The sequence below is a fragment of the Wickerhamiella sorbophila genome, assembly GCF_002251995.1.
Source record: "Wickerhamiella sorbophila strain DS02 chromosome Unknown contig2, whole genome shotgun sequence".
Classification (NCBI taxonomy): Eukaryota; Fungi; Ascomycota; class Dipodascomycetes; order Dipodascales; family Trichomonascaceae; genus Wickerhamiella; species Wickerhamiella sorbophila.
In genome coordinates this window covers 2022536-2035183 of record NW_020194005.1, presented here as the reverse complement: position 1 = coordinate 2035183, position 12648 = coordinate 2022536, and the positions used below count along the sequence as shown (strand labels likewise).

Sequence of the window (12648 nt, the reverse complement as noted above, 5' to 3'; positions counted from 1 at the left end):
GGGATTCGGAGGGTGGTAGGTAGGATCCTTCGAGCAGCTGACAGTTTAAGCCCTAACCCACGTTGGTGCGTTGGCGGACGACGACTTGACAAATTGGAAAAAATTAGAAGCCAGTGACGGCCCGGCCCCCCCACATGGGGTGCGTCTCCGCCCAGCGCTGACTCATTTTTTGGCTGTGACTAATTCTAGCAAAAAAATTAAGTGCATACGCATATATATACGAGTGCGCTTGCCATCGTCTCATAATCATCAACTCATCAATGTCTAGCACGAATTCCACTGAGACCACTGCCAACGGTAAGTTTATCAATTAGCGCGCCTGGAGGGTCCACAGCGGCTGCGGGGCTCCCAGTCTGTCGACAGAACGTCTTGTCGGACTCGGTGATCTGCCCGCATGGCCGAGCAATTTTGACATGTATACTAACAGCAGGCGTTGAAGTCAAGGCCATCGGTCACAATCCTTACGGCGCTAATCCCTCTGACTTTCTGTCGAATGTTAGCAACTACCAGCTGATTGAGTCGACGCTCCGTGAGGGTGAGCAGTTCGCCAACGCATTTTTCACCACCGAAAAGAAGATCGAGATTGCCAAGGCCCTGGACGACTTTGGTGTCGACTACATTGAGCTCACCTCTCCTGCCGCTAGCGAGCAGAGCCGCGCTGACTGCGAGGCCATCTGCAAGCTCGGTCTGAAGGCCAAGATTCTCACCCATATCCGTTGTCACATGGACGATGCTCGGTTAGCAGTCGAGACCGGCGTTGACGGTGTCGATGTGGTCATTGGCACCTCCCAGTTTTTGCGTGAGTACTCCCACGGCAAGGACATGAGCTACATCACCAAGTCCGCCGTCGAGGTCATCGAGTTTGTCAAGAGCCACGGTATCGAGATCCGTTTCTCATCCGAGGACTCGTTCCGCTCTGATCTCGTTGATCTGCTCAATATTTATCGTACCGTCGACAAGATTGGTGTCAACCGTGTTGGTATTGCCGACACCGTTGGTTGCGCAAACCCCCGTCAAGTGTACGAGCTAGTTCGCACTTTGAAGTCGGTCGTGTCTTGCGACATCGAGTGCCACTTCCACAATGACACTGGCTGTGCCATTGCAAACTCCTACACTGCTCTTGAGGCCGGCGCCAGGCTTATTGACGTCTCGGTCTTGGGTATTGGCGAACGTAACGGTATCACCTCCCTCGGTGGTTTGATGGCCCGCATGATTGCTGCCGACCGCGACTACACCATGGGCAAGTACAAGGTGAACAAGCTGCGTGATCTCGAAAACCTAGTTGCTTCGGCGGTGGAAATCAACATCCCCTTCAATAACCCTATCACCGGTTTCTGCGCCTTCACCCACAAGGCCGGCATCCACGCCAAGGCCATTCTTGCCAACCCGTCCACCTACGAGATTCTCAAGCCCGAAGACTTTGGCCTGACTCGTTACATCCACTTTGCCAACCGTCTCACTGGCTGGAACGCCATCAAGTCTCGTGTTGACCAGCTCAACTTGCATTTGACTGACGACCAGGTCAAGGATGTCACAAACAAGATCAAGAAGCTCGGCGATGTCCGTGCCCTTAATATCGACGATGTTGACTCGATTATCCGTGATTACCACGCCGATGTCAACTCTCCTCGTCTCGGCCCTAGCGAGCCTGAGGCCAAGAAAGCTAAACTGCAGTAAGCGGGTTTGGCTTGGACAAAAAAACAAAAGCGGCGTGTGCCGCGCCCCAAAAGATTTTTTTAACTAAATATTTTATTTAGACTTTCCAAAAGCTCTCGTTTCAACCCGCCCCGACCGCTGCCCTCTCGCGGCACAGCCCGCCTATTCAAGGCAGTCAGCTGCTGAGTCAACAATCGTTTAGCCATGGCCAACAACGAGGCAGTCTTCCGCTCTGCGGAAATGTCCTTGGTGCAGTTGTATGTGTCCAATGAGATTGCGAGGGACGTTTTTGCGACTCTGGGTGAGCTTGGCAACGTCCAATTCCGGGACCTCAACTCGAAAGTGTCTGCGTTCCAGCGGGCGTTTGTGAGCGACGTTCGTCGTTACGAAAACGGCCTGCGGCAGGTCCGCTTTCTGCGCGAGCAACTCAAGGCCCAAAGCATCAAAGAATTGCCTGCGTGGGAGGGCGTTAGGTCCACTAATGCAGCGGTAACCGACATCCTAACTCACCTGGACGAGCTTGAGGAGTCGGTGGGCGACTTACGTCGTAACTTCGATTCCCTCAAGGTGAAAGAAGCTCATTTGCTCGAGTATAGACACACGCTGCAGGCGGTTGAGAATTTCTTGGGCAACGCACACGGTTCTGCTGATCAGCTCGATAGTGTCACCGTTATTGCCGGCGTTTTGCCTACCAGCCGAGCATCTGCTCTCGAGCGATTGCTTTGGCGATCAATGAGAGGCAACCTGGTTGTATCTACCGGGTCCATTGGTGATATGTTTGATTCAAAAGCCAAGCACATGGTCCCAAAGTCCGTGTTCATTGTCGTCACATACGGCTCCGAGCTGGCATCCAAGGCCACCAAAATTGCCGAAGCTCTCGATGCCACTTTATTCCCCGCCGACTCCAGTGAATCCAACCGCACTAGGCGTCGCATCGAGGTCAATTCTCAGCTGGAGGACATTAAGCAAGTTCTGAGAACCACTGAGGCGGCTTTGCAGGGTGATTTAGACCTTGCAGCCGAGTCCATCAGCTCTTGGGCGAGAATCGTTGCCCAAGAAAAGGCAATTTACGAGGTTTTGAACCTGCTGTCATATGATCGCAACCGTAAACTGCTTATCGGTGAGGGCTGGGTCCCGACGGACGAGATTCCCCAAGTGCAGCTGGCTCTTCGTCGAGTGTCGACTGCGACAAATGTGGAGTCGCCCTGTGTGCTGCATATTCTGGAGACCAACCGCACACCACCTACTTATCATCGCACAAACAAGGTCACTGGTGCTTTCCAATCAATGATCGATGTTTACGCTGTCGCAAGCTACCAAGAGGTTAACCCCGCTCTGCCGACTGTTATTACATTCCCCTTCTTATTTGCCGTCATGTTTGGTGATTTGGGCCATGGTTTTATCCTGTTCTTGGCAGCATTCTATCTGGTTTTGAACGAACGCAAACTTGCCAAGGTCAACGCTGGTGATATTTTTGATATGGCTTACTCTGGTCGTTACATTCTCATGTTCATGGGTATTTTTGCCATGTTTGCTGGATTGATGTACAACGATGTGTTTTCAAGATCCATGACGCTGTTTGCTTCGGGCTGGGAGTGGCCAGAGCACAAAGCTGGCGAGACCGTCAGCGCCGTATCCACTGGTGTGTACAAGTTTGGTCTGGATTATGCTTGGCATGGTACTGAAAACAATCTCTTGTTCACCAACTCCTACAAGATGAAGCTGTCAGTGCTCATGGGATACCTGCACATGACCTATTCTCATGTGTTTTCACTGGTGAACGCGCTCTACTTTAACGTGGGTATTGACATATGGGGAAACTTTGTGCCTTCGCTAGTGTTTTTCCAGTCTATTTTCGGCTATCTGTCGCTTTGCATTGTGTACAAGTGGAGTATAGACTGGGTCAAAATCGGCAAGCCCGCGCCTTCGTTGCTTAACATGCTCATTAACATGTTCCTGGCGCCAGGGAAAATCGACGAGCAGCTTTACAAGGGCCAGGCTGGAATTCAAGTCTTTTTAGTCCTCATTGCATTGGTGGCTGTGCCGTGGCTGCTGCTGCTCAAGCCGCTTTATCTCAAGCGTCAGCTCGACAACAAGTACACGGCAGTGTCCTCCGAAGAGAGCAGTGTCGACATTGGCAGCGAGCGGCATGGCGGCGATGACGACGACGATGAAGAGGGGCACGAAGAGCACGGATTCGGGGATATTCTCATTCACCAAGTTATTCACACCATTGAGTGGTGTTTGAATAGTGTCTCACACACCGCATCGTATCTCCGGTTGTGGGCCCTCTCGCTTGCACATGCCCAGCTTTCCCAGGTGCTGTGGAATATGACACTGCAATCGTCGTTTGGAATGTATGGTGTTGTTGGTATTTTTATGACGGTGGTGCTGTTTGCCATGTGGTTCACCCTGACCGTCGCAGTTCTCGTAGTCATGGAGGGCACGTCAGCCATGTTGCATGCCCTCCGTCTCCATTGGGTCGAGTCCATGTCTAAGTTCTACATCGGTGAGGGCCATGGCTTTGTTCCGTTTAGTTTCAAGTCGATCTCCTCGACACAATAGCTAGATATTTAATATATATCATTTTCTTTGCCTCGTCTTGCTTATGCAACCGGTGGCCGGCGCGGACGATTTACGAGCTCTGCTTGAAGTGTTGGAGCAGGTGCACAAGGAAACGCAGGAGCACCGACAAAAGATTGACGATACTATTGAGGCTGCCGACAAGTTCTACCAGCCCGAAGAGGATGAAGACATTGCGTCGCTCGAGAAGCAGGTAGATGCAGAGCGCGCTCGAAACCTGGCCACGATGGTGCTGCTCGACACGGCCATTGGGTACCTGGGGGAGGCGACGCAGCATCTGCGGACGTTTTCACGTGCCGAGGCAGTGAACACGCTTGAGTTCTACAACAAATGCTCAAAGGAGCTGTACAAGTGGCAGCAAAAACGCCAGCAGGCCGAGTACGAGCTGCTGAAGCTGCGGCAAACCGAAATCGACGTGGCCGAAAAGCTCTCTGAAGTGCTTGAAAAACTCGAACATGATATGTAGAGGTAGCGGGGGGTTTTTTAGTTTATTTATTTAACAGTACATCTATTGTGCAAATGCGTCCGGTGGCAGCTGCGACCGTGATTGTTGGAACAAATTAAGGGCCAAGCCCAGATCAAAGTTGGCTTGCTGGAGACATTCCTGTGCGTACTTTAGTGTAAGGCCGGTCTGGGCCATTAGTTGATGCACCAGGGTTTCTGCAGTTGATGGGTCCGGGGTGGCTCCCGTTGGCGCGGGGGTTGGAGTGGTCGCGGGGGTGACGTGCGGAGTGACGTTGGCGCTCTGGCCAGCCCGAGGACTTGTGAATGCGTCCGAGCCAGCTGCCGAACGAATAGTTAACATGTCGCTGGCAATAACAAATGAGCCACCAACGGGGGACGGCAAAATCACGAGGGTGCGGTCAAAGCTCCGGGTGAGGTTGGAGGTCACATCGAGCATCTCGCCGTGGATTGAGACGGAGATTGCACTGTCCTGAGGAGAACGAACGCCGTTAAGGGCGATGCCATCTATGGCAAACTTGTGGGCCTGGCTCAGATCGTGTTTTGTAGCTGGCAGCTTCTGGAAAACTGTCAAAATGGCGTTACGACCAATTGCCAAGCGTTGATTTCGCGTCGCAGGCGTGTTTGAAAACGCCAGATTGCGACTCGTAGATGTGTAGGGCGTATTGGGATTAGGTCCCCGCCGGTTGGTAGGCTGGTGGCTTGGCAGTTTCGGTGTGTTGGTGTTGTAGCACATGCTGAACATGCTGGCGTCGTCGTATAACCCCAATAATTGCGATCTGTCTGTATCCCAGCACCTTAAAAATTCTGCCAAAAATGATTGAGATAGATTTTGGATCTCTGGGGTTTCAAAAAATGTCGGAAGAACCGGCATGGGTAGAGCATCTCTCGGCAAGTCGGCCTCGTTACGAACAGTAACACCGTCGAGCATAACTAGTCGAGGGAACATACTCACAATCTCACGCTGAGAGTTCGGGTCATTTAGCAACGGATTGCCCTGGATAACCAGCTCTCGGAGCTTGGGGAACCTATTACGCCAGGGCAAAAGTGCCTGAAAATTAGGAAGCATATTGTTAGCCAAAGAAAGATTCTCCAGGTTGGGGAAAGATGTGGAGAGCGACTGGACGCTACTGATATCAGTGAGCTGGTTAGTTTCCAGAGACACACTGCGTACGCCCGGGAGATTGTCTTTGGCCATTTTCATAAGGGCCATAAACATTTTGGTCGCTGTGGTGGGGTTAGCGAGCATTCCGCGCTCGAGAAGTACTGGGTCCTGGCCCATATTCGAGAGATTCAATAGCTGCGCCGAGGCATTATAACGAGAGTTCAAAAAGCCTGTCAAAACATCTACTGTTTGGATCGTAGCGTTAGTGGTAGATGCTGACGACTGTGCACTGATTTGCAGAGCCTGCCCGGCAAATCTGATACCGTTCAGCTTTGTGACAATGCTAACGTCGCGCTCTGGTACGAATGCAGTCAAAACGGGTCCGTTGACTCGCGGGTTCTGTAAAGTGATCCGGGACTTGCGTTTGATGAAGCTGATCAGATCGGACTGCGTGCCTCCCTGCCAATTCTGGAAATCAAGAGCAACCAGAGACGGTGAATTATTAGAGCCATCTACCTGCATACCACCCTGACCGCCATTGTTTTGGCCGCTTCTACCTCGTCCCCTATAAGACATCCAGAAAAAAAACGAGCTGCTTAGGTTAGCAGAGACCGTGGGGATGCCAAAGACTTATAATGTCTGAGCATTGTGGTGGCTGGGAACATTACTCGGGTTTCTTTTTATTTCATTTCAATTCGTTGTATATGTTTTGGGACAACAAAATAATTTGTGGCACCACCTGAAATATCATACCCATTCTATTACTTACCTAGGTTCCCTTCTCGAGACATTATTTAACCCTCCCCTGCATAGTGATACGTCAGCATGAGCGACTCGCACTATTCGTACGATGAAAGTACGGAGGTGTGGCCCTTCTTCGCATTAACCATTGTCGGTGCTATTGTAGTGCCAGTCACATTGACCCGGGCGCTTACGGCCAGACCAAAGGCTTTGCGGAAAAAGGACCATCCTCCGGCTTATAATGCCGATGCACAAGAAGAGTTCAGCCGTGTGAAAAATCAAAAGAGCAGGTGGACTCTGTCCACGGTTCTTCTGCTTATTGGTTGGGCATTCATCTTTTTCTTTATCTATATCATCTACAACGTTCAGTCGAACGCTGAGCCCCAAGCCAGATTTGATCCTTACGAGCTGCTTGGCATATCGGAGTCTGCCACGGTCAAGGAGATTAAAAGCATCTATCGCAAGCTTTCGTTGCAGTTCCACCCCGATAAATTCAAGGAGACTTTGGAAATGACCAAGGAAATGGCCGAGTCCAAGTTCATCGACCTCACCAAGGCCTACAAATCATTAACCGACGAGGTTACTCGCGAAAACTTTTTGCGATACGGCCACCCGGACGGTCCCCAGCAGTCCAAGCATGGTATTGCTCTGCCTTCTTTCCTGGTTGGTGGCGGGTCCCCCGTTCTTATGCTGTGCTACGCTATTTTAATCGGTGGCATTCTTCCTTACGCAGTTGGAACCTGGTGGGCCAAGCAAAAAGTGCGTACACGGGCCGGCATTCTTTTCGAAACCTCTTCGATTTTCTTCGAGTTGATTGCCAAGGAACAGGCCGTGTTTATCAGTAACGAGGTCATTCTCCACAACCTCGCGTCGGCTCCGGAAATGCGTCAAGCTGTACCAGGTAATAAATCTGCGAAGGAAATTCGTGCCCTCCTTGATGCTCACTTGCAGCGAAAGCCAGTACCCAATGAGCAAGATAAGCTTGCAGTTGTTACTGAGGCTCTTGTTTTGTTGGAAGGGTTGTTCAACATTGCCGCCGAGTTCAAGAGTGCGCCTTTCTTGCAGCGAGTTATCCACATCCAACGCTGCATTGTTCAAGCTGTTCCTTTGCGGCTTGCTCGGGCTGGTGAGAGACTGCAAATTCCCGGAAGCGATCTCAAGACTTGCAGCGTCTCCGAGTCCAATTTTGATGTTTTCAGCAAGCTGATTCCCAAGTTGCATGTTTTACGAGCCCAGTTCAAGATTCCTGGTGATGTTCTTGTTACTCCTCGCAGTCAGCCTTACTTTGAGATCAAATACGTGATTGGCCCTTTGAATGAACCCTGCCCCAAGGTTGACGTTGATGAGTTGGATCTGCTCGCTGAGAATGATTATGAGGACGTACGCGAACTAACCAACCCCGAGTACCTTAATTCTGTCCCCCCGCCATTGCCTCCGGCCCTTACTCCCTTCCAGCCCGAGGACATTATTCCCAACTGGGTTGTTATGTTGACCAACGAGCGCGACAGCAAAGTTGTGCATGCTCCGGTCAAGATTAGCAATGTGGATCTTTCGAACTTAGAACTGACTGCTGAGCAGCGTAAAACAGGTGACGGTGTTGTGATTGGCACCTACAAAATCCAGCTGTCTTTGCCCGCGCCGCAGTTCCCGGGAATGTTCGCCTTCCGCTTGTTTGTATCCAACCGTGCTTATTTTGGCGTGGATAGCAGCGTCCGCTGCGTCATGACGGTCTCCCCCGAAACAGCCCTGCCTACACCGGAGCCGGAAGAGGAGGACTTTGAGGAGGAGCAAGACGAAGAGGAAGAGGAAGAGGAAGGTCCCAGCGACATAGATACCGATACTGAGGACGAGGACGAAGAGGAGGAAGAGACCAAGAAATAATAGCAAGATATCGTTGTTTACTTGAACTCCTCTTTAAAAAAATTTAAATAAATCACGAATAGTGTTTAGCGTTTTAACTTACCCGCTTATGAGATATTATGCAGAGTATTTGAGTCGAATCAACAGTGTGTCTTTGAGCGTCGAATCAGATGAATGTATTGAAAAACTAGATATTGGCGGGCCGTCTATACAGGTGCTCAACGAGGTGATCGTTCTTCCGGCGCCCGTGCTTCCAGCCAGCGTTGAGCTGGGCAGTTCCAAGACGTCATTGCGTCTGCCGTGCAGCACGATTCAAGAGCACGATAGATCGAATCAGTGGGCAAAGAACCCGCCCTGGACGGCATCTGAGCTTTCGAGACAAAAGGTCGTGGTCAAATGTCGCCACTGCGACCGCGTTCTGGCTAAATCGATAGCGGTGTGGAAACAGCTGCCGTCAGAGCACTGGGCCGAACTAATGGACTTTTGGCACTGCCATAAACCACACACCCACGGCGAGGAGTTCAACCCGGCATATGCGGTTAGTAAATTCGAGCCGCAGCCATCCCTGGCGTACGTCAGTGATGCCTATTTATTGATTCACCCCGACGACCTCGATTCATGCCCGCATGTGTCTGGGGAGAAGGTTTGGAAGTGGGACGTCACCCTGAGCGGTGCACAGGTCGAGTCTTATCCCACTCAGGTGTTTGCTGCAAGTATGCTATGTGAACTCATTGACTCGCACGCTATTTATTCTTTCCATCTCCACGACCCGGATCAGCAGCTGCGGCTTCTCGTGTGGGTGTTTAACCGTGATATATACTACACCAGCACAGGGCAATTGCCAAAGCACGGTCTGAAAGTCATGTATTCTCTGGACCCTGCCCAATTCCCCACCCTTTACCAGACGCGGGGGGACGTAGAGGATGTTATTCTGCCGCTGAATGCGGTCTCGGAGCTCAGGCGAACTCTCGAAGAATCCACCGCTAAACTTCCGGAAAATGCGTCTCAATTCGGGCCCTGGAAAATCGGCCTGCTTGCTAACGAACTGTAGTTTTAATGTCCCGGTATATTTTTTTTGTACCACTTTATAACCCGCCCTGCCCTCTTTACTAAGACCTTCCTGATAATGACCATGGACGATATCCCGCCACAAGTAATTGCTATTGTGGTTTCCTTTGTGTCCACATTTATACTCTCATTTCTGGTCATAGTACTCTACACGGCATGCACTTGTGAACGAGGAATCAGACTACGAGATGGGCTGCCCGGTGCGTTTGACGACAGCGAGCAGTTCCTTGAAGAGGAGGCTGCTGCACTCGAAACCATGGACGAACCCTCGAAGCAGTCATATTTGATGGCCAAGAGGTTCATTGAACGCAACCCCCCCAACAGTGCCGACACAGATATCTCGCTGAGCCAGTTTATGGCCATCCAAGAAAAGGCAGTGGCTGCCTGGGAATTCACGTTTGATATCATGCAGCAGAGCTGTATGGTACAGGACCGCACGGAAATTGAATTCTTGCAGGGCACCTCGTGTGTTCAGACCAACATTCCCCTGCCAAAACAAAACGAGACCTACTACTGGGAGGCCAAGGTGTACAGCACTACACCAGACGTTACCATTTCGGTGGGGCTGTCGACCAAGCCGTATCCTGGATTCCGGCTTCCTGGAATGCACCGGTATTCTGTGGCATACTGCTCCAACGGCGTGCAGAGGATCAACCAGCCATTCAAGGCGCCGAAATATGGGCGACCCTGGACCCAAGGAGATGTGATTGGAGTCGGGTACCGGACGCGCACTGGCACCGTCTTCTTCACTCATAACGGTAAAAAGTTGCCTGACGTTGTTCACGGCATGCGAGTGAACGTTTTCCCGTCAATTGGAGCCAGTGGCCCGTGCACGGTGGTAGCCAATCTGGGCCAGGGCGGATTTGTATTTATTGAGGCTAATGTGAAAAAGTGGGGACTAGCACCTGCCCATGGGACGCTGGCTCCGCCCCCAGCCTATGGCGACCGCACTGATTCTGTGCTTTTGGACTTTGCCAACGTGCCCAGCAGTTCCCACGAGTTCCCGCCGCCCTACGGAAGTCCACAGCGACCAGACGCTCCTCGCAGTCCACCACCCGAACACGTTGATGTTTGTGATGTCTGCAACGACGAAAACAATGCTCAAGAAGCTGAAGAAGTGCATAGCGAGCACGACGCCGAGCCCCTTGAGGAACCCAACGGGTCTGAGCATGATGACGCCCACTCCAGCAGTGATGCCTGAACCATCAGTTATTTATTGTATTATTTTTATCTTAAAACCTACATTTCTTCTTTGCCTATTTCCTCTTTTTACTCTTCTTCTTGGTTCCGCTCGATGATTTGTCAGCGGAGCCACTCGATGAGGCAGCTTGTGGAGCGGCAGGCTCAGGCGCGACCGGCACGTCCGATGGCTCTACATCACTCATGAGACTGGCCAGACCCCGCTTTTTGGAGACTTTGTTCTCCTTAGTGATCTCCACAAAGCGGGGGCCCAAGCTGGACAGAATGCGGGACAGCTCGTTGGCCTTGGTGACTCGAATCTTGTACAGGGCACCCGACACCGGATCATAGGTCTTGAAAATTGCAACGGCCGGCCGCACTTTCCCGACAGTGGCCTCCTGGCAGTGCTTTACTTTTTTGTGGGTGTAACGCACCGACACGCGGGCAGTGTCTGGCCGAGCTGCAAGCAGAGCGGTCGAGCGCTCGATGAAATTGTCCATGGAAAAGTTGGGACCGCCTTCTGACTTAGCAAACGAGCCTGTATATATAGGAGTACGGGGGTGGTTGTTTAGTGGGAGGGTGTTTAGTTACTTTCAAGAGGATGCAATGAAAACGTGCACGTATTAGCAATATATAAAGATTTAGGAAGGCTGCGCGGTGGCTAGCGATCCTACTCAAGTGATGCATTTATTGCTTCTTCTTCTGGGCGAGTTTGGCGTTTTTTTTTTTGTTACTCTTAGCCACAGTGGTGCCAATAAACGTTCCGACCGCCACAACACCCAGCACCAGCAACAACGCCGGGATGCGGACTGCCCATTCGCGGCCCGGGAAGAACCCAACAATGGGGTGGCTTTGGTCAACGAAGGGAATCAGGAAAATCCATATAGAGTAGTAAGTGAAGACCACCGTGGCGACAGCGAGCATTCCAACACCAACGAGTTTGTCCATATTCGAGTCGCGTTTAGCGTGTGTTGTTCAGTTTGCAAGCACTGCCCTGCTTTGTCACTCAGGCTCGGAAACGGCTTCCCTACCCTAGGGATCCATGCGGGAAACGCGACGAGCGGGTTCGACGACGGCACGACCAAAGTGCTGGGTGCCACGGCCCACGCACGGCGACATGGGAAATCCCTAGGAGGTTTTGGAGGCCAAGGCTGTTTACTGGGCGCCACCGGGTCCGTTCGGTGATGTTAGGGTTTCCCCACCCAATAAAAGGCTCCAGGCGGTGTTTGCTAGTCTTCACTACTATAATGTCAATTTTGAACGTTGTTAGCCGCTCGGGCGCTGCTGTGCGCAAGACTGCTTTCTCGACCGTCTTCAACCGCACCAAGGCAACCTTGACCGACCTAAAGTACGATTTCGGCGCCCTCGAGCCCCACATCTCTGGACAGATCAACGAGCTGCACTACACCAAGCACCACCAGACCTACGCCAACAACTATAACAACTTCATTGGCGAGTTCCAGGAGGCCGTCAAGACGAACGATCTTGCTGCCCAGGAGCATTTGCTGCCTCTGCTCAACTTCAACGCCGGCGGTGTGATCAACCACAACCTCTGGTGGAACAATTTGGCTCCCCAGAAAGACGGTGGTGGTGAGCCTCCTGCCTCCGATTCTGCTTTGGCCAAGGCCATTGAGTCCAAGTACGGCCAGCTCTCCACGCTGACTGACCTTGTCAACACCAAGCTGGCGGGTGTCCAGGGCTCGGGTTGGGCCTGGATCGTCAAGGACAAGGCCACCAACACCCTCGACGTCCTTACTACTGCCAACCAGGACATCGTTCCCAAGGGCTATGTGCCTATTGTTGGTGTCGACGCCTGGGAGCACGCTTACTACCTGCAGTACAAGAACGTCAAGGTTGACTACTTCAAGGCCGTCTGGAACGTGGTCAATTGGCAGGAGGCCGTTCGCCGCTTTGACGCTTAATTTTGTCTAGTGCACCCGTAGAACTCACTGCTAATTTGTTCGACCAAATCGGGCTCACCTGCGTTCGCCAAG

The 12648-nt window shown here is 51.9% G+C and overlaps 9 protein-coding genes across 9 annotated transcripts; 7 read left to right on the top strand and 2 right to left on the bottom strand.

Moving 5' to 3' along the window:
* Positions 1-260: 260 nt before the first annotated feature.
* B9G98_04431 (Homocitrate synthase, mitochondrial) lies at positions 261-1677 on the top strand (the record flags this gene model as incomplete). The annotated part of the gene is made up of 2 exons (XM_024810988.1): positions 261-297; positions 431-1677. 2 exons carry the CDS (start codon positions 261-263, stop codon positions 1675-1677), a joined length of 1284 nt encoding a protein of 427 aa, XP_024666756.1.
* A 183-nt stretch (positions 1678-1860) lies between these two features.
* B9G98_04430 (V-type proton ATPase subunit a, vacuolar isoform) lies at positions 1861-4221 on the top strand (the record flags this gene model as incomplete). Its single annotated transcript, XM_024810987.1, has 1 exon — positions 1861-4221. The coding sequence occupies one exon, from the start codon at positions 1861-1863 to the stop codon at positions 4219-4221; it is 2361 nt and encodes a 786-aa protein (XP_024666755.1).
* A 43-nt stretch (positions 4222-4264) lies between these two features.
* Positions 4265-4705, top strand: B9G98_04429 (hypothetical protein; the record flags this gene model as incomplete). Its single annotated transcript, XM_024810986.1, has 1 exon — positions 4265-4705. One exon carries the CDS (start codon positions 4265-4267, stop codon positions 4703-4705), a length of 441 nt encoding a protein of 146 aa, XP_024666754.1.
* Positions 4706-4747: 42 nt separating this feature from the next.
* On the bottom strand, positions 4748-6382 carry B9G98_04428 (mRNA export factor mex67; the record flags this gene model as incomplete). Its single annotated transcript, XM_024810985.1, has 1 exon — positions 4748-6382. The coding sequence occupies one exon, from the start codon at positions 6380-6382 to the stop codon at positions 4748-4750; it is 1635 nt and encodes a 544-aa protein (XP_024666753.1).
* Positions 6383-6631: 249 nt separating this feature from the next.
* B9G98_04427 (Protein translocation protein SEC63) lies at positions 6632-8428 on the top strand (the record flags this gene model as incomplete). Its single annotated transcript, XM_024810984.1, has 1 exon — positions 6632-8428. One exon carries the CDS (start codon positions 6632-6634, stop codon positions 8426-8428), a length of 1797 nt encoding a protein of 598 aa, XP_024666752.1.
* Positions 8429-8516: 88 nt separating this feature from the next.
* B9G98_04426 (hypothetical protein) lies at positions 8517-9458 on the top strand (the record flags this gene model as incomplete). Its single annotated transcript, XM_024810983.1, has 1 exon — positions 8517-9458. The coding sequence occupies one exon, from the start codon at positions 8517-8519 to the stop codon at positions 9456-9458; it is 942 nt and encodes a 313-aa protein (XP_024666751.1).
* Positions 9459-9533: 75 nt separating this feature from the next.
* Positions 9534-10676, top strand: B9G98_04425 (Protein ssh4; the record flags this gene model as incomplete). The annotated part of the gene is made up of 1 exon (XM_024810982.1): positions 9534-10676. One exon carries the CDS (start codon positions 9534-9536, stop codon positions 10674-10676), a length of 1143 nt encoding a protein of 380 aa, XP_024666750.1.
* A 55-nt stretch (positions 10677-10731) lies between these two features.
* B9G98_04424 (Dolichol phosphate-mannose biosynthesis regulatory protein) lies at positions 10732-11602 on the bottom strand (the record flags this gene model as incomplete). Its single annotated transcript, XM_024810981.1, has 2 exons — positions 10732-11174; positions 11389-11602. The coding sequence occupies 2 exons, from the start codon at positions 11600-11602 to the stop codon at positions 10732-10734; spliced, it is 657 nt and encodes a 218-aa protein (XP_024666749.1).
* Positions 11603-11901: 299 nt separating this feature from the next.
* Positions 11902-12576, top strand: B9G98_04423 (Superoxide dismutase [Mn], mitochondrial; the record flags this gene model as incomplete). Its single annotated transcript, XM_024810980.1, has 1 exon — positions 11902-12576. The coding sequence occupies one exon, from the start codon at positions 11902-11904 to the stop codon at positions 12574-12576; it is 675 nt and encodes a 224-aa protein (XP_024666748.1).
* Positions 12577-12648: the final 72 nt, after the last annotated feature.